We start from the raw sequence: 24,127 nt of genomic DNA on the forward strand, positions 1-24,127 counted from the left end.
ATAGAAGATTTCATAGTGTATTGCGATGCATCGCACACTGGTATGGGCTGTGTGCTCATGCAGAGAGGCAAAGTCATTGCCTACGCTTCTCGCCATCTCAAGGTGCATGAGAAGTGTCACACCCCAACCAATGGCGGAAACATCGGGATGAGACGAAGTGTGAAGATTGCTCGAGACATCATAACGCTATTTGTGACAATAATTTAATAATCCAAATTTCATTTCCAAACTTCAAGTAGTCATCAATACAAGATCCCAAATAACAACAAGTTTAATCAAAATAACAAACCAACATAACCAAAATTCGATACAACATATTTAAATCTAACGTCTAAAGTGTGTATCTAGGCATCGTGCTACCTCTTTCATTTCATCATCATCAACCTGTAACATGTTTAAAAATACTATTCAATGCAAAAGCAAAGGCGAGTATACAAGTTTGGTACATACATAGCATAAGATAAAAGTGTGAACAATCCCTCATAGCAAGCATGCGATTCAAGATAAACATTAAATATGGCATGTGTCTAACATATCAAACCAAGAAAACGCAATATGCTCAAGACATAACCTCAAGTTTACGGGCGGGTCGTTAATCCTATAGCGCTACATATATCAAGGTTTGGCTCGTACGAAGTTAATGATAAGTTCAACACATAAGAATAACCCAAGTTTAAAGTATCAAGCCATCACGTATACAAGCATGTTATAGGAACGTTCATGTGTTTAACAAAGTGTTCATGTGTAAGTTTTCAATAGGTAAACATGTTACACCCCAAAAGTGGTAAAAGTAAAAAGGGGGAAATACGAGTATACTCACGGTTTACAAGTCTTGACTTGGAAGTTCCGAGAGTAAGTTTGGTGGATGATTTAGCTTGGAGCACCTAGTCCTTCTACAAGAGGAAACGTAGGTGTGTGAGTTTGGCGTTTACGGAAGATTATAAATTGGAGTTTAAAATAGCATAAAGTAGGGTATCAAAATAATCATCCTTGACTTATACTCTTTTATGACACTACGTAACCACTAGGGTTATATTGTATTTCATGGGTAGTAAGCCCATTAGAATCATACTTGGAGTGTTAAGTCTTAGATGTCATTCTACTACTTTAACATATAAACACAAGTTTAATATTAAAGGTTCGAATGGGTGTGTATATATATTTAAGTATTACATATTATTAAGTCCAATAATTCAAGTAGGAGGTAGAAGATTTATTCTTCATTTAGGTACCTCAAGATGTGTCATAGATGTCACGTATGGGGTAGATAGACAAGCTTCCATTTAGGTACCCCTTTGATGTTCACCACTACACTTGATGTAAAAACAACCAAGGAGGGTCATGAACTAAGGTTATAACAAGTACATTAAGTAAACTAACTATTAGAAATCATCAAACCATGTGAGGATTTTATGTTTGGAACAACCCAAGTTGTTCCATAATCACTCATGTATCAAAGCTTAAGTTTGACATGATTTGTGGGTTAAAACCCTAAATAAAACACCAAGTTTATGAGGTTTAATCCTCTGATTTTTAAGTGTCTCAACCTTGTTTTTAAGCCTAACCAACCACAAAAGTGTTGTAAGCATTAGGACATAGGAATGAGATGAGTAAACTCAAGTTTGATAAGGAATAACAAGTTGTTGAAAAATAAAATATAAAACAGAAAGTTTTGGTCCATTTTAAGGCAAATCCAAGCATGATTCTTCCAAGGAAAAACCAAGGATTCAAACATAAGGACATAATGAAGCATTAGGAAGAAGAACCAAGTGATTTGGTTAAGAAATGAGTGAGTTACACTCACTTTAGTAAAGATACAAGAAGCTGTCCAAACTCAGATTTTCTGCAGATTTGAGAGTGTTTTAGTGAAGATTAGAGAGTTGTGAAAGTGTCAAATGGGTTGGAGAAGGTGGGTATTTATAATTAGGGAGTTAGAAGGTGATTGGAGGTGATTAGAGGTGGATTAAAGGTGATTGGGTGAGATTAGAAGATTGGATTTCATGCACAACAGCTCAAGAAGCACAAGTCTGCCGAAACAGGGGGCTCGCGTGACGCCGAGGAGCCTCGCGTCACGCGGCGCCCTTGATCTCCAGACTTTCGTTTTGTTACAATTTAGCCCCTGAAGTTTTAAGTTTGATGCTTTTAGGTGCAAACTTGAGAGTTTAGGGACTTGTTTTGATACAAAAGCATAGTATAAGGTGTAGTTAAGCATGATAATCAAAACCAAAGTAGGTTTAAGCGTATAAATGTCATAACCAAGTATCGTTCTCGTTCAAAACACGTTCAATGCATAAGTTTAGATTAATTACAAGTTTCGCACATTGTTTCCAAGAATAACGATTAAACATCGATTGATTCACCAAATCGAACATACGAGCATACATAGAATGCGTATAACATAAACGTAACAAAATACAAGCTTCATAAATGATCCAAGTCTCGTTTTGATAATGATTACAATGAAAGGAGCGATTATAAGAATACAAGGTTTCCAAAAATAGTATTTCAAGCAATGGTTTCTAAATAGGGAAATTATGAAAACGCAGGGCGTTACAAGAAGAACTACACCACCCACGATTTGGAATTGGGTGCTGTTGTGTTTGCTTTGAAGCTATGGAGATATTACTTGTACGGAACCAAGTGTATAATTTATTCGGATCACAAGAGTCTTCAACACTTGTTCAATCAGAAGGAATTGAACATGCGTCAAAGGCGATGGATGGAAACTTTAAATGATTATGACTGCGAGATAAGATACCATCCAGGCAAGGCAAATGTAGTTGCCGACGCCTTAAGCAGAAAGGAAAGGGTGAAACCAATCAGAATCAATGCCAAGCGCATTGAAATAAGAAATAATTTGAATGAAAGGGTGTTAGCTGCAAAGAAGGAAGCTGTGTTGGAAGCTAACTATCCTGCAGAGAAGTTAGGAGTAACTGAGGAGCAGTTATCCTACGACAAAGATGGAATGCTACGACTAAACGGACGAATATGGGTTCCAATTTATGGAGGACTTCGGGATGTTATCCTCCAGGAAGCCCACAGCTCTAAATATTCCGTTCATCCTGGAGCTGATAAGATGTACCAGGATTTGAAAGCAAACTACTAGTGGATTGGTTTGAAAAAGTCAGTAGCTGAGCATGTAGCTAAATGTTTGACTTGTGCGCAAGTCAAGGCTGAGCATCAGAAGCCGTCAGGTTTGCTTCAACAACCTGAAATTCCCAAGTGGAAATGGGAAATGGTGACGATGGATTTCATCACCAAGTTGCCGAAGACGAAAAAGGGAAATGATACCATATGGGTCATAGTAGATAGACTGACTAAGTCAGCTCATTTTCTACCCATCAAGGAGACGTATAGCTCCGATATGTTAGCTCAATTATACGTCGATAAGATCGTAGCGTTGCATGGTATACCCGTATCTATTATCTCCGATAGAGATACTAGATATACGTCGCATTTTTGGAAGAGTTTCCAACAATCGTTGGGCACTCGTTTGAATTTTAGTACGGCTTATCATCCTCAGACCGATGGTCAGAGTGAGCGTACTATTCAAACTTTGGAAGACATGCTTCGTGCATGTGCGATCGACTTGGGTGGTAGTTGGGATAAGAACCTACCACTGATTGAATTCTCCTACAACAATAGCTACCACTCCAGCAAAAAGGCTGCGCCTTTTGAGGCCCTATACGGTAGAAAGTGTAGATCGCCCATTTGTTGGGCAGAAGTTGGAGATGCCCAATTGTCAGGACCAGATATCGTTTTTGAGACGACGGACAAGATCGTGCAGATTCGCGATCGTTTGAAAGCTGCCAGGGATAGGCAGAAAAGTTATGCGGATCCTAAGCGCAAAGATTTTCACTTCGATGTAGGTGATAAGGTATTGCTTAAGGTATCACCTTGGAAAGGGGTGATGCGATTTGGTAAGAAAGGCAAGCTAAGCCCGAGATACATAGGACCTTTCGAGATCATCGAACGTATCGGGGCAGTTGCTTATAAGTTAAACTTGCCTGAAGAACTTAGCGCTATTCATAATGTGTTCCACATCTGTAATTTGAAGAAGTGTTTCGCTGACGAATCACTGGTTATACCGCATGCGGATATACACATAGATGAGAGTTTGAAGTTCGTGGAAAAACCATTGTCGATCGAGGATCGACAGGTAAAGAAGCTTCGACGGAAGTATATACCTATTGTAAAGGTCAAATGGGATGCCCGTAGAGGTCCCGAATATACGTGGGAAGTGGAATCCACCATGCAAGAGAAATATCCTCATTTGTTTCAGTAAATCTCGAGGTCGAGATTTCTTTTAAGGGGGTGAGGATGTAACACCTCGAAAAATTTCGTCCAATGATGTATTGACACGTGTCATAAGGTTCCGGTATGTGAAAACATACTTTAGAGGGACTAAAGTTGACAAACAGTGAAAACTATGGAACGTAAGGGTCCAAAGTGTCAACAATGGATAAATAGACTCTATGATAACCCTACATAATGTTTATAACCTTAAACGGATGGATCATGGATCATACGAAGCGGAAAATGCACAAAAGTGAGGAATTACAAACTATAGGGGCCAAAAGTGTCAACATGTTGAATTTATACCTCTGAGTGAACTTTTGGCAGACCCGAAGCCTTGTAATGCTAAAATATACTCACTAGAATATGTGGTAAAAATTTCGTGAAGTTTCGTTAACGTATGAGAAAGTTATGGCCAAAACCGTACTTGAGGGGTTAAAAGCGTCAACGTCGAATTTCATGGCTTTTCGGTTGAGCGCAAAGTTATCCGAGGACATTACCATGTTGGTAAATGTCCCAAGGTTCTTAAAAACCAAGTTTGGGGGTTTACGAGTCAAAATAAGTAGCCGAAACATCGCGTACAAGAACAGGGACCAAAGTTGCCAAGTATGGAAATTGTTTGGCTGATCAGCAGCCCAGGCGACCCGCCTGGACAGGCCTAAGCGGGCCGCGTGACCCTATCAGATGCAGAATTCGCGAAAATGACCATTTTGGGTCCGAATTTGAAGTGCAATACAGCTGGGATCACCTCTCTTTTGCTCCAATAAGAATGCTTGCATGCCTAAGCTACTGTGACCTCCCTTTATCATCTGAATTCACCATAAATTGATCAAAAGCTCTCATTTTTGGGAACTTGCATTGTGATCAAGAACACACACATCTTGCAAAACTCTCAAGGCAACTTCTGGAGCAATTCTGAACGACAAGGCAGCCTCTAGGTGTTAACTAAGCTTCATTAGGACCTTTGTAAGCTTTCATATCAGTTTATAATTCGTTCTTGCTTTGATTATTAGTTAAAAGTCAAACCGTTGTTCATAAAGTTTGACTTTTCGATTAATCGAGTTTGGCTCTGTCATTTCTCAAATTGAAACCACTGATATGTTGGTATTTATGTGGGAAACAAACCCTCAAAAGGGTATTCTCTGATTCCCACTCTAAGCATGCTATTTGTCGAGTCAAAGTTGTTTCTAAAAAGTCAACAGAAATCGTTTTTGCGAAAAATAGCTTAAATGGTAATGTAGATGACATGCAATCAGTTTGATCATCATAAATAACTTATAATGAACATAAGAATGTGTTTTATCATAATCAACTCGACAATCTATAGTATAAATACGAATCGGAACCGAAAGTCTTGTAAAACGACTTTTTCGTAGACTATCAATTCGGATCCGTGCATGCATGTTTGAGATCTGTATTAGAGTATATTTTGAACCACTTTTATTTTGGTTAAACTTTCTGGAATTTTTATATCTCAAGTCTATACTTAGCCGATTCATTTGCATGTTTCCGATTTATGCTTAAAGTTGACTATTTTGCCCTTTTTGATATAAAACGTGATTTTTGGAAAAGTGAAAGAGTAGAAATCTTTATTTCTAATATATAAACTTGCACCGAAAATTTGAGATCAGTTAGTGGTCCAGATTTTGAGTTATGGCCGATATCGTAAAACCATATCTTAAAGTTACATAAACGGCGCATTTAGCGTATAACCTATTTCAGGCCACGTTTTGACATAAAACTTTTTACCCAATGATGTTATATATTATTTTGGGATTTTTGATGATTTTTATTTAATTTTTGGCTGATCGTATCATAGATCGCTTAGTCGATTCGGTTAATGCCGGTTTTGACCATTTAAGCCATAAAATGAGTTTTACACATTCTTTTGACCCCAAATCTTTTTCTACTGATTTTATATGTTAAATAAATTATTTTGAGCATTCTGGAAATATAAAAATCTCAGTTTTCTTTTGAAAACCCGGAAACGGCTCTAGATCGCATTTTTAGCATTTTTAGCGTATAGTAAGCGTTATACTCGTATTAAACATATAAGACTCATACCTACTGATGTAATTAGTATATTTTCATATAATAACAGTAAGTATAAATGTTTGAACTCAGATTCCCAGTTTTGGCAGTTTTAGCCCTTGTGAAATTACTAAAATACCCCTACGGTGCATAGTTTGATTTTAAATGTTAAGTTTGGTATATGGGTCATACCCTACTGTTATAATATGTTAAATGAAGTATATTTACTGTATAAACCAGACCCGTAACTCAGATTTACAATTTAGCTCTTTTATAATCTTTTAAATGATCAAAATGCCCTTATAAGGCATAAATTGAGTTTAAATTCAATCGGGGCATAATAGAACATAACTTACTGATATTATATCATATTTAAAGCATATTATCTCAGGGAACTTGCATTTGACTCTTTTGGCTACCCGTAACGCCCTTTTTGTGTTCGGTTCGGTTTACGTAACTAGTTTGCGTAAATTGACCGACACGGGTCAAACGTTATCATTTTTATCTCAAAATCCAGAATGTATTTAGTATACCCATATTATACAAGTATTCAAACTTGTCGGGTCTAAATCACATTCTATCCGGTCTTTCACTTAATCGTGCGCTTGTACCGTATCGTCCTTAAAAACTAACCGGTCAAAGCTAAGGCTTAAATAAAAGACCCGTTAGGAATCTAATAGGTTATTATAAACCTTTGTTCCAGATTAGGAGGCCCAGTAAAAGCTACCTACACTTACCAATTGTGATTCATACTTGCTCAGGTAAATACATTTTGACTTATTTTCCCTATACGGGCTTGGGGTACGGTATATAGAATACCGCTTGATCGAGCGCACAAATCCTGCGCCTTGGGTGTACAGTCTTGAATAGTTTGTGCGACTCGTTTAAACAGTCTTGTCTTACTTTAGGCTTTGGGGGGTTATTGACCGTGTCCCGGATATCCTTGGCATTATCTTACGAGATGGCCACGACCAGAGCACGGGGTGTAGGCGTACACCCGACGTGTATAACTCTTTAATGTGGTGTGTCATTTAATCTTTAGCCCGGACAGCAGATCCTGGGCCACCAAATGTACGAGTAGCATGTAATTCGTTCACAAGTTTATATTGCATAATTATCCCAAGTTAATAAAAATATTTATGCCTTGTGCATTTAAATCAATTTTCAATCATTTTCAAAATGAGTCAGTTGATTTGTATTTACCAGTGTAAACTGACGTATTTTTCTCAAAAGGTTAAGTGCAGGTACTAAACGAACTAGGCTGGCTGTTTCCTAAGAGCGTCCACTATAGTCTCGCAAGCTCGGACGACAAATAAACTGTTGAACAATTTATCTTATTTTATTTGATCCGCATGTGGATCCGTTTCAACTACTTATGATGTTTATTATTACATTTTAATTAAAGTTGAAATGAATCTATTTCTGCTTCCGCTGTGCATTATTATATTGTGTTGTTTGTCTATGACGATGCCAACCACGTCACTGTACCCCACACCGGGCCCACCGGTGACACGTGGAGATCGGGGTGTGACAACCATTGATAGAATTTTCATACAATAATAGCTATCGTTCCAGTATACAAGCTGCACCTATTGAAGCGCTATATGGAAGGAAGTGCAGGACGCCCGTTTGTTGGGCAGAAGTTGGAGATGTCCAACTCACAGGACCTAATATAGTCCTGGAGATGACAACCAAGATTGTACAGATAAGAGATCGTCTCAAAGCTGCCAGAGATAGGCAGACAAGCTACGCAGATAAAAGGCGTAAACCTCTAAAGTTCGAGGTAGGTGACAAGGTTCTACTTAAAGTGTCACCCTGGATAGGGGTGATGCGATTTGGTAAGAAAGTCAAGTTAAGCCCAAGATACATAGGACCATTCGAGATCATCGAATGTGTCGGAACAGTGGCTTACAAGTTAAACCTGCCAGAAGAGCTCAGTGGAATTCATAATGTATTCCACATATGCAACCTGAAGAAATGTCTAGCTGATGAATCACTAGTCATACCACATACGGATGTGCATATAGATGAGGGCCTGAAATTTGTTGAAAAACCTTTGTCGATCGAGGATCGACAGGTTAAGAAGCTTCGAAGGAAACATGTACCGATTTTAAAGGTTAAATGGGATGCCCGTAGAGGTCCCGAGTACACGTGGGAGGTAGAGTCCACAATGAAAGAGAAGTACCCTCACTTATTTCAGTAAATCTCGAGGTCGAGATTTCTTTTAAGGGGGTGAGGATGTAACACCTCATAAATTCATGTCCAATATAATATCGACACGTGTCATGGACTTTAAACGTGTAATAGATTATATATGAGGGACTAAAGTTGACAAACAAAGAAAGTATGTGTGTAAAAGGATTCAAAGTGTCAACATTGGATAATTATACCTTTCAACAACCCTACACGACGTTTATACTCTTAAACGAATGAATTATAAATCATACGAAGCCATTTGTGGAAGAAAGTGAAAGATTACAAAACGCAAGGGTTAAAAGTGTCAACATGTTTAATTTATACCTCTGAGTGACCTTTTAACGAACCCGAAGCTTTGTAACGATTAATTATACTCACTAGAATAAGTGATAAAAATTTCACAAGGTTTCGATATCGTATGAGAAGACACGCTAACATTCGTAAGTGAGGGTTTAAAAGCATCAACGATGCAATTTAAGACTTTTCGGGTGATCGTAAAACTAACCGGGGACTTAACAAAGTTTGTTTATGATTTGGAGTCCTTAAAAGTCAAGTTAGAGGGTTAAAATCGCAATAAGACAAGTTAAAATAAAGATTTGAAGGACCAGGGACCAAATATGCAAATGCTGAAACTTTGTAACCGGAGGGGGGCACCCATACCAGCCGCGTAAGACCTCTAAGGTCTCTTACGCGGGCCGCCTGAAACTGCCAGCGACAGAAAACATGCACAGGTGCCTGTGCAGCCTGTTTCACCGCCTTAGAAGCCTTGTTTTTGATCCCAGGGGCTGCTCCAATGGTATTACATGCATAGGGGGCACTTGGGCTCATCTCGGATCAATCCTAGACTTTGTTGGCATGATCTTGTTCAATTAAAATCCCTATATAAGAACACTTGTTGCAAACATTGGACTTGCACTTTCAAAATCATTCTAGCTTATTTTCTGGAGCCTCCTGGAGCTCAAGATCATTCACTAAGGATCATTAGTCGTGCTAAGAACTTCAGTAAGCTTCCTTAACCTTTCTAATTCATGTTTTATTTGTTTAATGGCCTAAAGTCAAAACCGTCATAATTAAGGTTTGACTTAGTGATTAATCACTAATGGTCCAGTCATTTCTCAAATTGAAAGTACCTATGAGTTGGTAATAATGTGGGTAATAAACTCTTAAAAGGGCACCCTCTGATTCCCACTCTAACTAGGTCAATTGTCGGGTCAAACTTAATTGTAAAAAGTCAACAGAAAGCTAATTTTCAAATAAACACATAATTAACAATGTAGAAGCTATGAAACCTGTTTTATCACTTTTATAACTTGGTAATTAATGTAAGAACCTGTCTAAGCATGTTCAACCCGACAATTTTCAGTTTAGGCTCGGTTCGGAACCGAAAGTCGCAAAAGTAGACTTTTGCTTTGACTTTCAGTTCTGAACCAATGTAGCACATTTTAGAAATTCCTTAGAGCTCTATTAGGACCAGGTTATAGGTTAGTGTAATCCTCTGAGGTTATACAACTTGGTTCCTAGTTTATCCGATTCATTTGCATGTTTCCATCATATGCCTAAATATTGACCATTATGCCCTTTTACCTTAAAACGAGATTTTTGAAAATGTGAGAGGACAAAAAACTTTGTTAATGAATTATAAACATGCCCTAAAAATTTGACATCAGTTTGAGGTCTAGATTAGGAGTTATGCTCAATATCGTAATTAAGAAGCTTTTTTATTAATTAAACGGCATAATTAGCATAAAGCCTATCTAAACCCAAATTTTGACACCAAAATTTTGCACTGATGTAATATAATATTTTGGGATTTTTGAAGATTTTTATTTATTTTTAAGCTGAGCATAACATAGGGTTCTTGCTTCAATTCGGTAATTGTCGGTTATAACCTTTTCTTGAATAAAATGAGTTTCAATATCGTAATTAAGAAGCTTTTTTATTAATTAAACGGAATAATTAGCATAAAGCCTATCTAAACCCAAATTTTGACACCAAAATTTTTACCCACTGATGTAATATAATATTTTGGGATTTTTGAAGATTTTTATTTATTTTTAAGCTGAGCATAACATAGGGTTCTTGCTTCAATTCAGCAATTGTCGGTTATAACCTTTTCTTGAATAAAATGAGTTTTACATAACATATTGATACCAAACTTTTTGCTACTGATCTTATATAATAAATAAAATATTTTGAACTTTATAAACTGATCAAAAACTCAGATTTCCTATTATAACCCGAAAATCGCTTAAAACCGACTTTTACGCGTTTTAAGCGCATAGTATGGGTTAAAACTATTTTTTAACATATAAAACTTAATACCTACTGATGTTTTAAGTAAATTTTTATAATTAAACAGGAGTTAATTACATAGTTAGTCCCTGTGGTTTGCACAAAGTAACATACTTAGGTGCTAATAGTTTAAAATCACATATTTGCAATACCCTACTATTATGACTTATAAAAATAAATATTTTTACCGATTATATCAGACCTGAAACTCAGATTAATATTTAAACTCTTTTATAAGCTTTAAAATGACCAAAATACCCCTACGGGGCATAATTTGAGTTTAAATCCATTTTGGGCATAATGGAAGGTATCTTACGGATATCACAACATATTTAAGGCATATTAACTTAGGAAACCTGTTCATGACTCATTTGTTTACCCGTTATGCATTTTCGCGTTCGGTACGGTTTATGTAACTAGTTTGCATAAATTAACCGAAACGGGTCAAACCTTATCATTTTTATCTCAAAATACAGAATGTGTTTAGTTTACCCATATTATACAAGTCTTCAAACTTGTCGGGTCTAAACCACATTCCGATCTTCGCTTAATCGTGCGTTTTGAACCGTATATCTTCCTTTGAAACTAACCGGTCTAAGTTTAGACTTAATTAAGACCCGTTAGGAATCTAATAGGTTATTAAAACCTTCGTTCCAGATTAGGAGCCCAGTAAAAGATACTTGCACTTGCTGATTGAGATATATACTTGCTCAGGTAAATACTTTTAACTTATTTTCCGTTATACGGGCTTGGGATACGGTATTATAATAATACCGCTTGGTCGGGTTTGTAATTGTTTAATCGGATTGTGATTAGTATAATTGCATAACTCGTTTTATTCTGTTTTGTTTGGTATATGGCTATTGGGGGATTAATGACCGTGTCCTGGATATCCTCGGCTCATTCATTAAAATGGCCATGAGTTAAGCACGGGGTGTAGGCATACACCTGACAATTGCGTATGTATTAAAAGGTACTCCACAAAAAGGAACTAACCTTGTGGGCATTATACCTGTGGCATGTCTATTAATCTTGTCCGGCTCTTCTAACCGGCCCTGACAGACGGCAAACATATAAATCTGTATACAAGATTATTTTTAAAATATTTGTCCCAAGTTATAAAAGATATCTTGTGCCTTGTGCGTTCAAATAAATTTTGTTAAACATTTTCAAAATGAGTCAGTTAATTCTATTTACCAGTGTAAACTGACGTATTTTCCAAAAAGGCTAAGTGCAGGTACTAAACGTAATAGGCTGGCTACTCCTAGCATCAATAAAGAGTCTTGCAAGCTTAGATGTTTACAAATATGTTGAACAATGTTCCTTTTTATACTTCTGATCCGCCTGTGGATCTCTTACAACCGTTTTGTAATAATTGATATTACTTTTATTCGGTTTGTAATATTTTATCTTTCGACTTCCGCTGTGTATTAAACTGTGATAAAATGTCTATGATGATATCAACTACGTCACGATACTCCCCACCGGACCCACCGGTAATACGTAGAAATATTGGGGTGTGACAACAATTCTCATCAAGCAGGAGCTTCAAACAACAATCGAGCTCTTATAGTACAAGTTGATGAAGGTTATGACTGGTCGATTCAACTAGGTAGCAGTGATAAAGGTGGAACAACTTGTTTTGCTAAAGTTGTCAAGGATCTAAAACACACTTATGGTGGAGAATCTTCAGAAGATGAAGACAGTTTTGGTTATAGTGGAAGTTCAGATGAAGAAAGCTCAATTTCAAGTGAAGACATTATGGATGAAGTGTCACGTGAGACCATTGATGCAGATGTTGAGAAGTTTTTGGGTGAAGCTAAAGCAGTGAGTGATGGAAGATCAATTTTGGTGGATCAAGCTGCTTATTCTTCTTCTTGTTCTCGTCATTCAGCTTTCATGGCTAATGTTGGCGGTTTGTTAAGTCAGGTATGTATCGATGAATCAAAATCTGCTAGATGTGATAGTTGTGTTGATTTAGGTGCTAAATTGTCTGATTTGCAAAGCAAATATGATGATTTGCAAAGCAAATATGATGTGACATTTATCCATAATCAAAATTTGATCGTGGATCTTTCAAAATGCACAAAGGCCAATATGTTTCATAAAAATCATGAAAAGGATTTTAAGAAAGTAATTGACACATTAAGAGAAGATCTTTCCGAGCTAAAGAAAACAGTTTCAAGAAAACAAACTGTAATAAACAATTACATCAATAGGCTCGAGGAAACACAAAAAGAATTGGCCTGTGTTCAGTGTGAAAATGAGGCGATCCAGCTTAAGTTAGATAGTTATTCAAACTCTAAGTATGTGCTGGATCACATCATTGACATATAGAAACAGAATAATGATGTCACGTGCATTGGTTATAAGAAATGTCCTCCACCTGTTAGACACAATTATACCACGATGCCTGATGAGGAAGATAAACCTCACTTTGAGCCATCAGTTCCATTAGATCTTGAAGAATTCCCAGCTAGGCTCGGTTTCAAAAAGGAAGTATCCTCATATTCGGATGAATCAGCAGATGCAAAAGTGTCAATAGCTGAACAAAATCAGGATCCTCCAGTCATTGTTGAGGATGCTGATTCTTCAGATGATGAATCTGAGGATACCAACTCAGCAAAGTCTGATGCAGTGACTAAAGAAGAGGACACAACTCTTGAGAACCATATTCTATGTGATCCTCCTGTAAAACCTGCTAAGAGTGTTCTGGTTGAGTCCATTTCTGCACAAGACTTTAAGAGTGTTAATTTGCTGTATACTCTGGTTGGTGATGATAAAGTCAATTCAAACAAAGATTTTCAGATTAAGAATGTGAACCGATCTCTAATCAGTAAAATTTGTGAGGATTCGACAAGTAAGTTTTTGGGAGAGTCGAGTTCACGAGTTGTGGTAACACAATGTCCTCCGATTCCAAAAGCTGAAGTTCAAAAACAATATGGAAACCAGAAATTAGAGAAAAATCAGCAAACCACACTAAACCAAAAGGAAAATCAACAACTCAAGGCTGAAAGGAACAAAACAAAAGAAAGAACCAAAAGATGAACTTTGTGAAGTTGAAGGGAACCGATAAACTTGAAACATTTGAAAACAAATCTAACGTAGATTATGTTAATTAAGTTAAAATTTTGAAAAAGATGGTCAAAACAATTCAGGACCAAGTACCTCGAAATCACAAAGTTCCTCAACGAGACATCAACATGATTCTTCGGGGTTTGTTGAACGAAGATCATGTTTCGAGTGTGGTGAATTTGGACATATCATTCGAAATTGTCCATATCTTCATAAGTTAAAGGCTAAAGCTGATGTTCCCCGTGAGCAAAGTTACCAAAAGCGATCTGTTTCTCCAAAACAAGATTCCCGTCTTGTGAAAGAACGTGAGAAGAAACAGAAACGCAAACAAAACAAAGTAATTGAAAAGGCTCTTAAAACCGATGTGGTTCAAGAACAACCTATTTCAGTCAAACCAGAAATTCCTAAAACTTCAAACAATCACGAATTTAAAATTTCAAACAATCAAACTGGTAAAACTCAACATACATGGAAAACTAAATTGGTCATAAATTCAGGGGGAGCATCACCATTTCCAAACCAATGCGAAGTTGAAATAACTTTTATCGATGAAAATGGAAGACCCAAGTCCACGAAGGCTTGGGTCCCCATCTCCAACTGATCACTTGAGTACATGTGCAGGGTGTTCCAGGAGGAACTGTCAGTAGTCTTTGGATTGTTGATAGTGGAGCATCCAGGCACATGACATGCGACATGAGACTTCTATACGACGTCAAATCTATTAGAGGAGGTTATGTTGCTTTTGTTGGAGATAAAGGCGGATATATTACTGGTGAAGGAGTGGTATCCAACGGGGTTGTGAGTTTTGATAAGATTCACTTTGTGAAGTAACTTGATGACAAACTTCTTAGTGTTTCTCAAATATGTGATAAGAAGTTTTCTGTGCACTTTGATGCAAATGGATGTTATGTGCTGAAGCCCTGTTTCAAGATTCCAAAAGACTGAATTCTCTTATTTAGACCAAGGATTAATGATTTATATGTCCTTGATATGAGCCAAGCAATTACAACGTCTGCTAAACTAACCTGTTTTGTTTCTAAAGCCACAGAAAAGGAATCAATCTCTTGGCACATGCGGATGGGACACATTCACTTAAGAAAAATGAACCATCTAGTGAAGAATGAGTTAGTGAATGGTGTTCCCGTTAAAAACTTTCATCTGCAAGACGTCTGTGTTTCATGCCAAAAAGGAAAGCAAAACAAGAAATCGCACCCGATAAAGAAGATCAACACGTTGGCAGTGCCGCTTGAACGCTTGCACATGGATTTATTCGTTCCTATCAAGCATAAAAGCATCAGTAATGACTCGTTCTGCCTCGTTGTGACAGATGATTATTCAAGATTTTCTTGGGTGGTGTTTATGGCACACAAGAGTGAGACTTTCGAAATTATCAAAAACTTGAACACTACGATTGAGAATTTGTATACTTTGAAAGTGAGATGCATACGCAGCGACAATGGAACTAAATTTACAAATCATGCTATGGAGGAGTTCTGTAGATCCAAAGGTATTATTCATGAATTCAGTGCTAGATACACTCCTCAACAAAATGGCATCGTGGAGCGTAAGAATAGAACATTGATCGAAACTGCAAGGACTATGTTGGTAGAGTCACAGTTGCCCATTCCATTCTGGAGTGAAGCCGTGGCATCTGCTTGCTACAAGATGAACTGAGTCCTTACAGTAAAAAGACACAACAAGACCTGCTTTGAGCTTCTACACAAACAAAAACCAGACTTACAATTTCTTGAACCGTTTGGAGCTCCTTGCACTATGATCGATCCTGATGGAAAATTTGGGGCAAAAGCAATTGAGGGATACTTTCTTGGGTATGCCACCCCGAATTTAAGAGTTTGGAATCTTGATACAAAAAGGATCGAGGAAAGGTCTGAAGTCAGAGTACAAAGGCATAGCTTGCCAGTCAGATGTCCGAGTCAGCCATGGATGTTTGGGTATAGTGACTTTTTCAATTGAATCAATATTGAAGAAGATGTAGTGGATGCTGCGGCATTGATGTTTTTCGAGAGTGACAACACAACAGATTCACCGTTGGTTCCTCCAATTATTGTCAACAATAAAAAATCATCTTCAGTTAACAATATTGCTCTCGATAATGAGGATTTTAACGATGCTGCTGAACTTAACGAATCTTCAGAGAATGATGAATTTCTCGATGCAGACCAAGAAGTTCTTGCAACAAGTGTGCATGGTACTTCTGAGGCTACACCCCCAGTGGACTGTCCTAAAACAGTTGAAGCCACTGCATCATCCTCTTCGCCAATTCAGGGTATTGATTTGGTTATTGATCCCAAATTCAACAATCTGCGTACAAATATTCCAGTTCTGGATAATCCCGAAACAAGAATCCATAATACCCATCCTCAACAAAACATCATTGGTAATGTTCAAAGTGGCGTGCAGATGAGGAATCAGTTGAGAAACAACAACAATGCTGGCTTGTATGCAGCGATTAGAGAATCGGGTTTGCATTATGATTGGTCCTTCATGTGTTATGTTTCACAAGAAGAACCAAGGTCTTGGAAAGAGGCGATAAAGGATAATTCTTGGGTGGAAGCTATGCAGGAGGAATTACAACAATTCCAGAAGCTTGGTCTCTAGAAACTGGTTGAAAAACCTGAGAATTACAAGAAGATTGGCACCTGTTGGGTATTCAAGTGCAAAAAGGATGACCGTGGAGTAGTTTTCCGAAACAAGGAGAGATTAGTTGTTTAGGGTTTTACTTATGGTAAACGGCATTAAGGTCAAGAAAGAGTAAAGTCGACATCGGAAAATCGTTTTTGTAAATATCTATTTGTGTTTTTAAATTTATTGTACTTTTTGCATTTTAGGGGGAGTAATTTCCAAACGAAAAATACAAAAACATTGAAAAATTTCAAAAATACAAAAACATCGAAAAATTTCAAAAACATAAAAACAATAGAAAAACAAAAATGAGTTTCCTGGTGAGCAAAAGAGAAAATGATAGTACATCAGTGGTCTGTCGAAACCTCTTTGAACTTAAAATGAAAAACGATAAGCAGCTCTATATAAGATGTATCGGTAGGCTCAAAATCATTTTAATGTGTGCAGGGTGATATAAACCTAAATCGACTGAAGACCGTGTGGGAACCGCTCATTGGCATATGGTCTTGGTACCGAAATTTCGTTTGATAGATTGCCGAGGTTTTGAGATATGTGGTCTTTATGCTGTTTATCCTCTGGGTTTCATGGTTGATTCTTTCACCAAAAACAACGGGGACGCAAGTCTAGAAATTCTATGATACCATATGTACATGTACATATTAAATATACATGTATATAATACATGATGCATACGACCATCAATAAGTGATAAAAATATCATAGTCACCCCCAAATAAGTGATTCTAAATCACAATCTATCATTCGAGAGTCAAGTTCGTCTCTTTGTCGGTACGATGGTACTAACCTGTTCACGGACTTGCTCTCGTGCCCTACATGCATCGAATATCAAGTTCCTCATTAATAAGTGATTTAATCACATAGGGCTTGTATTCATCCTCCAATATGTGAGTATCTCACATCATATACATTGAAAACAGATAACAGATGATAAATGGTATACTCACCAGTAAGATGAACTCCCGTGCATACCTTGATACGGTAATGTGTCGTGTGTGGATGAACACCGGTCCATAAGTATAAATCATACCTTAACGTATCCCCTAACCGCGAGTACATCTGATAAGTTGAGCTTAAGCGGACAACAATACCGATAATCGTTATAGGATGCTTATCTAAATAGCAACTAATTGAACAACAAGAGCGTTTTGACATGACCGTACACTGATATGATTCCCTTACCCTCGAAACTCGCAAAAGGAATGTCTGTGAATATTTATTATTGCTTTTCGTCTTTACATTTGAAATATTTTCAAAAATACCAAAAAGATCTTAGGTGTGTTATAATATAAACTTTATAAAAACCAAAAATATTTTATTTCTATTTTATTTTTGATTGCCCGATGTTGGAACTCGAGTCTTTTCCACCTGAAGCCTGATTGAAACCTAGAACAATTGCATCTTCATAAACGGTCAAAGTTGACAAGTTTTGAAAGTTAAAAATCTGAGATTGATCAAATTTTTAAACATTCAAACTGTTGTCGGATGGTAGTTGATTGAGAGTTGGTCACATGTGTGTCGTTAGTTTATATTGATTATATTCCAAGCGGTTGTTTTATTACGAGTTTAGCTCTGTTGCGTGTGTAGATGAAGCATCCAAACCAACTAAAGGCGAAGAGAACGTGTTAGATGACAAGCTGTGGAATGAAGACATGACAATGATGCAATCAGAGGATCAAGATGATCGAGTTGCAGCTGACCACTCATCAACTCCACAAGTATCTAAAGATTTGAAAATCAATGTCTCACAAGCAACGTTCAAGGGGAGTTTGCTGATGCACCTCCTGACAGTGACAAGTGAAGACATCTGAAGATCCGACAACGTGAAGAACGAACCATCACGAGCAGCATCCAAGGGGGAGTTTGTTGATGCATATTATGTGGATGCGACTCGTTTCGGTTTGACTCCGTTACAAAGTGAAGACCGAAGCAAGATATCCTCCATCTTGACTCGGAACGACCTTAACTTTGTACGTGCTGTAAAACAGTTGCTAATGTGCTACTGTTTTTTGTTTATGATTTGTTCTTACTGTTTGTATTAAGTCTGCAAGTCTTGTCTATGTCCTGCAAACCCACGAAAGACCTTGAAGCAGATCATGGAAGTCCACGAACAAGGTTCCTCGTGGATATTGTTTCGTCTATAATGTTCACGAAAAACCATAATTCTTCGTGGGTTTGGTTCTTCGCTGATATGTCCACGAAAGATACCATATTTCGTGCGTTTTGACGAAATACTCATGGTTCGTGGATGCATGGGCGAATAACCAATGCATAATGGGCCGGATGAGTCTTTCGTGGGCCTATGGATTGGCCCAGTACCATCTTTCGTAAGGTAGCTGGTGGTTTGCCTATATAAACAACTTGCATCAAACAGTTTAGCGAGAGAGCACACCAGAGAGTTTAGAGAGTCTCTTGTTAAACTTTGTATTGTTACTCTTCTGGAAATATACATTTGAGCTTTAAACGTTGAATCCTTTATTGTATTTTGTGTTCTTTGGCTTGGTTTGCACCTACACTTGGATTCCGCACTCGTGTGTGTGTTCGATAACAAGGAAGTAAGTTTAACTTGATCCTCCGAGTGGACCTTCAGTCTACCTAATGTGTTGATAAATTACCATGTTCACTAGCTAACGCTATTGTTCTCTATTGTACACGATACAACTATAATACATATTTGGCGATAAAACGTGAACAACAAAATAAACTCTTAGAATATCCAGTTATCAACCACTAAAAATAAAACTTTAAAAATCCATTCATCCATACAACAATAATAACAACATAAAAAAAGAAAAAAAAAAGAATATCAAGTTATCAACCATTAAAAACTCTATGCAACACCGAACAACATGCATCTCCACATTCACATTCATGTACACTCTTGACTCGATCTCAAATTTCCCATTACAGTCCTAAATAAGTGAAAACAGTTATATTTTCTATTTTTAAACCCAAAGAAACACATATTTAAACGCACGGTATGTCTTAACGTCCATCAAGGTTACTTGGGCGTGTTACATGCCCATAGAAAAAGTTTGAAGCCAAAATCCAATAAATTAAACCGACCATCAAGATCAAAATGGAAATCAACAAGTTTGTTTCTTTTTCATTTTCTTTGGTTTTGATTTTAGGAGTTGCAGAGAGCTTCCATTACCATGAAAGAGAGCTCGAATCGATGGAGGGGTTTATGGGGATGTATGACAGGTGGAGGGAACATCACAATATTGAAATGAGAACCCCGGAACGGTTCAATGTGTTCAGGCACAACGTCAAAGGCATTCACGAATCAAATAAGATGGACAAGCCGTATAAGTTGGCCGTGAATGAGTTCGCTGACATGACTAACCTTGAGTTTGTAAACACGTATGCTAACTCGAAGATAAGCCATTTCCAAGCCCTCCGAGGACCTGATCCTGTTCCTGGCTCAATAGATTCCGATCCAAATAAAGATTTCATTTATGCAAATATGACTGACATCCCACCAAAGGTTGATTGGAGGGAGAAGAACGCCGTCACCGATGTCAAGGGTCAAGGAGGATGTGGTAACTAACACGCTAATTTGTTAATTACTCGTTAACTAGTTATAAATACCCTTTATAAGTTTTGACCTACGGAACCATGGGAGGGTCATGAGGGTTTTGTGACCCAAGACTTTCAAAATTTTAGGAAAGTTGTATAAAAGTAAAGTCTTTCTATTAAGGAAAGCACGAGTTGGGTCCTCAAAATCCACATGATTCATAAAAAGGGAGAGATGTGGTTGATACATTCTGAATTTTAATATATATATTTTTAACTATTAAATGAGGGGAAATGAGACACGGGTTAGAAAAAAACAATATTACCCTCATGTGTGGTCTTATGATAATATTTAACGTTTAAATTAGACGGGATGTAGCACAAAGCACGTGACTTATAAGATTTTTAAATATAAAGTACGAAAATTGGTGTAAAGATAAAGGACGAAAAATGTAATTTACTAAAAAATATAATTCACACAATTAAGAAAGACGTGAGTATTATTGTTTTAAAAAAAGAAAACACGAGTTTTATAAATATAATTCACACAATTAAGAAAGACGTGAGTATTATTCTCTACAGAAAGGTTATGGTTTCGTGGTTTCGTCACTGACTTATTTGATCTTGAACAAACGGTTTCATTTTTACAGGAAGTTGTTGGGCGTTTGCGGCGGTTGTTGCGTTGGAAGGAATAAACGCGATCAGAACTGGGAACCTGGTAAAATTTTCCGAACAACAACTCGTCGACTGTGATATGACGAACTTAGGATGTGACGGAGGGCTTATGGAACCTGCATTCACATACATCATAAAGAATGGAGGTTTAGCTACAGAAGCGAACTACCCTTACGTAGGCAAAAGAGAAACCTGCGATAAAGCAAAGGTACGCAGAAACCATGTGTTAGAAAAAAGTGTTTGTACTAAATAAACCAAACATGTATATTGATTTGCTTTTGAATCCAGATTGGCACAGACACATTGAAGATTGATGGTAGGCAGAATGTGCCAAAAGAAGACGAAGAAGCACTAGCTAAGGCTGTTGCAAACCAGCCTGTATCTACCGGCATACAACTTAGCGGCCATGGTTTACAGTTCTATTCTGAGGTAATTAACCGAAAAAATGATCATTGATCACTGTTGGAAACACCTAGAAAAATATTGTGTAGGAAATGCCTAGCAATTTTTTTATGGAATGTGTAAAAAATTCTTTTGTTAGCGCATCTATAGCAATGGACCTAATGGACCTGATCCATCCAACAAAAAGTCCAGTCAGTCAGAAGTCATATCATTTCAAACTATCATCATTCCAAACACAATTTTTTCCTCAAAAAATAAACCATTCCACACCTATATCTCATTATCCACCTAATCACTTACTTTTCACTTTAATTGAACTATACATAATTTATTTAATCTATTTTATTTAATTATTATGTTTAATTGTTAAATAAATTAAAATAATAAAACCCGTAATATATTTATTTTTATTATTAAATAAATAAATAAACTTGTAAATCATAAATTATTTTTATTATTTATTTAAAGAACCCTTATTTAAAGGATTCCGTCAATGTGTTGGAGAAACCAATCGAGTAGTGAGGTTAATTAAAGAACCCTTATTTGAAGGATTCCGTCAATGTGTCAGAGAAACCAATCGCAATTCTAGCCACTTTGTCAAAGTTTCATATTCTGTTTAGGAGGTTCGCATATTTCATGCTTGCTTCAACCACGTGACGGCTCATGTTGATGGATAACAGATACACAAACGATTGCCCGGGCCCGTTAGGAATACGAAACTATAGAGAATAGAAAAATTATGTGCATGGCAGCCTGACAAAGAATAAGAAACCATCCTTGTATGCAACCGGCTCCCCCTCTAGATGCCGACTCCGACAGTAGAGGTGTTGACGATTAGGTTTAATTATCTCGTTTTGTTTAGGTTTAATTATCAGGTGTGTTTCGGTTTAATTAACTCGTGTTGTTTAGGTTTAATTATCTGGTGCGTTTTAATAATTATCTGGTGTGTTTAGGTTTCATTATATGGTTTGTGTAACGTTTTAAATTTTAAGAAATTTGTTTTTTAGTTTGTATGATTATTATTATTTTTATATAAGTTTTATTAAACATTAAAATTGTTTAATTTTTTTAGAAAAATACATAAGATTTTTTTTAAAACATAAAGCAAATGTTTTTTTTATTTAATAAAAACCCCACTATGGGGCCTACCATCATCCAACCGCCCCTCCTCCGAACCCCTCCAAGTCATCATCTCCAACAATGTGCATTTGGTTTGTTGAGGTTTGTTTGAGCGGACCACCAACGGACTTGCCGTTGGGGGTGCTCGAAGAAACTTGCGGGAAACCTTTTTGTGGGAAATGTGTAGGAAGTTTTTCTCAGAAAAAGCTTCCCACAAAGTTTTTTCTATAAAAACTTTCTGACAAAGTTTTTTCTGAAAATTTTTTATTTGTCGGAAAATTGTTAGACGCCCCAATTTTCAAGTGGTGTTTATACCAGATATCGATTTGTTTACAGGGTGTATATACCGGAGATTGTGGTAATGAGCCGAATCACGGAGTTGGACTTGTGGGATACGGTGTGAGTGACAAGGGGATTAAATACTGGACCGTGAAGAACTCGTGGGGACCAACATGGGGAGAGAAGGGATACATACATCTAGAACGCGGAGTTAAGAAAGACGGACTCTGCGGCGTAGCAAAGTATTCTTCTTTTCCTATCATGAACGACCCCAAGGCGCCTAAAGACGACCCCAATGCCCCCAAGGACCCTGATGCACCTAAGGACCCCAAATTTAAAACGACTCAAAGGTTGCAGGGGATAAGGTATGTATCAACCAGGTTATTCCAATAATTTTCAGTTTTAAGAAGTTAACTATAGGATAACTTCAAATCCAAGATAAAATAGTTAAAGAAAATGCACAATGACATGCAAGAATATGCCGAGTATAAGTGTATAAAAAGATAAGTGGGGTGATATCAATTTGTCAAGAGATAACGCTCGAGCTAATCCCCTTACGGAGGAACTTGGTGGATGGAGTGAATAGTTCTAAGTGACAAGTGTTACATGTAACTAGATTTGCAACATCTATATTGAATTAAAAAACAACTTTCACGAGGCCTACATAGTTAAAGTATTATAATATAAATTAAGTGTATGAATCTTAACTTGTTAAAAACAGGTTTACTAACTTAGTTTGTGTAAAATGTTGTGAATGTAGGACGAAATTGTTAGAGTTGTGAGCTGAGAAGGGCACAACATGCACATATAGAAGTTTGAGGTGTAGTCTGGAATAAAATGGAAGACCCTTGGAGGAGAACATAGAAGACAGAGGGGCCTTAGTGTTTATCATGGATATAATTAGTCAACAAATTGCCTCTGTTGTTTAATGTTCACAACTTTGGTCTTTTGAATTTATTGGTTGATTGTCATTTTCTTGATCGTAATTTGTATTTTTATTTCCTTTGATTATGATATGCAAATTTGAATGGCGGGTGACCCGTTGCCGAGTATGCGCCTCCGCCACTGTCTATGACACATATTTAAACACATACCAAGGAAGTGGAGGGTTCAAATGAGAAGAATTTTTTTGTAAGAAGAAAAAAGTAGAAGTTTCAACCAATAACAATGCTTCATTTTACTTCATTTAATATTTGTATTTAATTTTAATATTAGGGTATATTGGTAAACTTACATAAGTCATTAATTTGTATTCTTCCTCTTTAATAACTATCTAAATTAAATTCGTAACTCCTTTTCAAAATATATACTTTTTCCAAATTAAAAAAACAACTTAATTTAAAGTGTAGAATAAATTACTAGTTGTGTAGGATAAATTACGAGTTGTGTATGATATATTTCGAGTTGTGTAGGATAAATTTCGACTGGGTAGGATAAAATTCTATAATGTGTCGGATATATGCAGGAAAATTTTGATATGTGTAGGTATTGTAGATTATATGTAGGATAATTAATGATTAGTTGACTAATTAATTAAAGAGAGAAAAATTAATGATATGAGTTATAAATAAAATAGCATTTTACT

At 36.8% G+C, this 24,127-nt stretch overlaps 1 protein-coding gene across 1 annotated transcript; it reads left to right on the plus strand.

The window, feature by feature from the left end:
- The first annotated feature begins 19,549 nt into the window (after positions 1–19,549).
- Positions 19,550–23,324, plus strand: LOC110911862 (cysteine protease Amb a 11.0101). The gene is made up of 5 exons (XM_022156512.2): positions 19,550–20,093; positions 20,718–20,950; positions 21,031–21,171; positions 22,600–22,907; positions 23,303–23,324. Exons 1-5 carry the CDS (start codon positions 19,631–19,633, stop codon positions 23,322–23,324), a joined length of 1,167 nt encoding a protein of 388 aa, XP_022012204.1. The 5' UTR covers positions 19,550–19,630.
- Positions 23,325–24,127: the final 803 nt, after the last annotated feature.

This window comes from Helianthus annuus, chromosome 2, assembly GCF_002127325.2.
Source record: "Helianthus annuus cultivar XRQ/B chromosome 2, HanXRQr2.0-SUNRISE, whole genome shotgun sequence".
NCBI classification, from domain to species: Eukaryota; Viridiplantae; Streptophyta; class Magnoliopsida; order Asterales; family Asteraceae; genus Helianthus; species Helianthus annuus.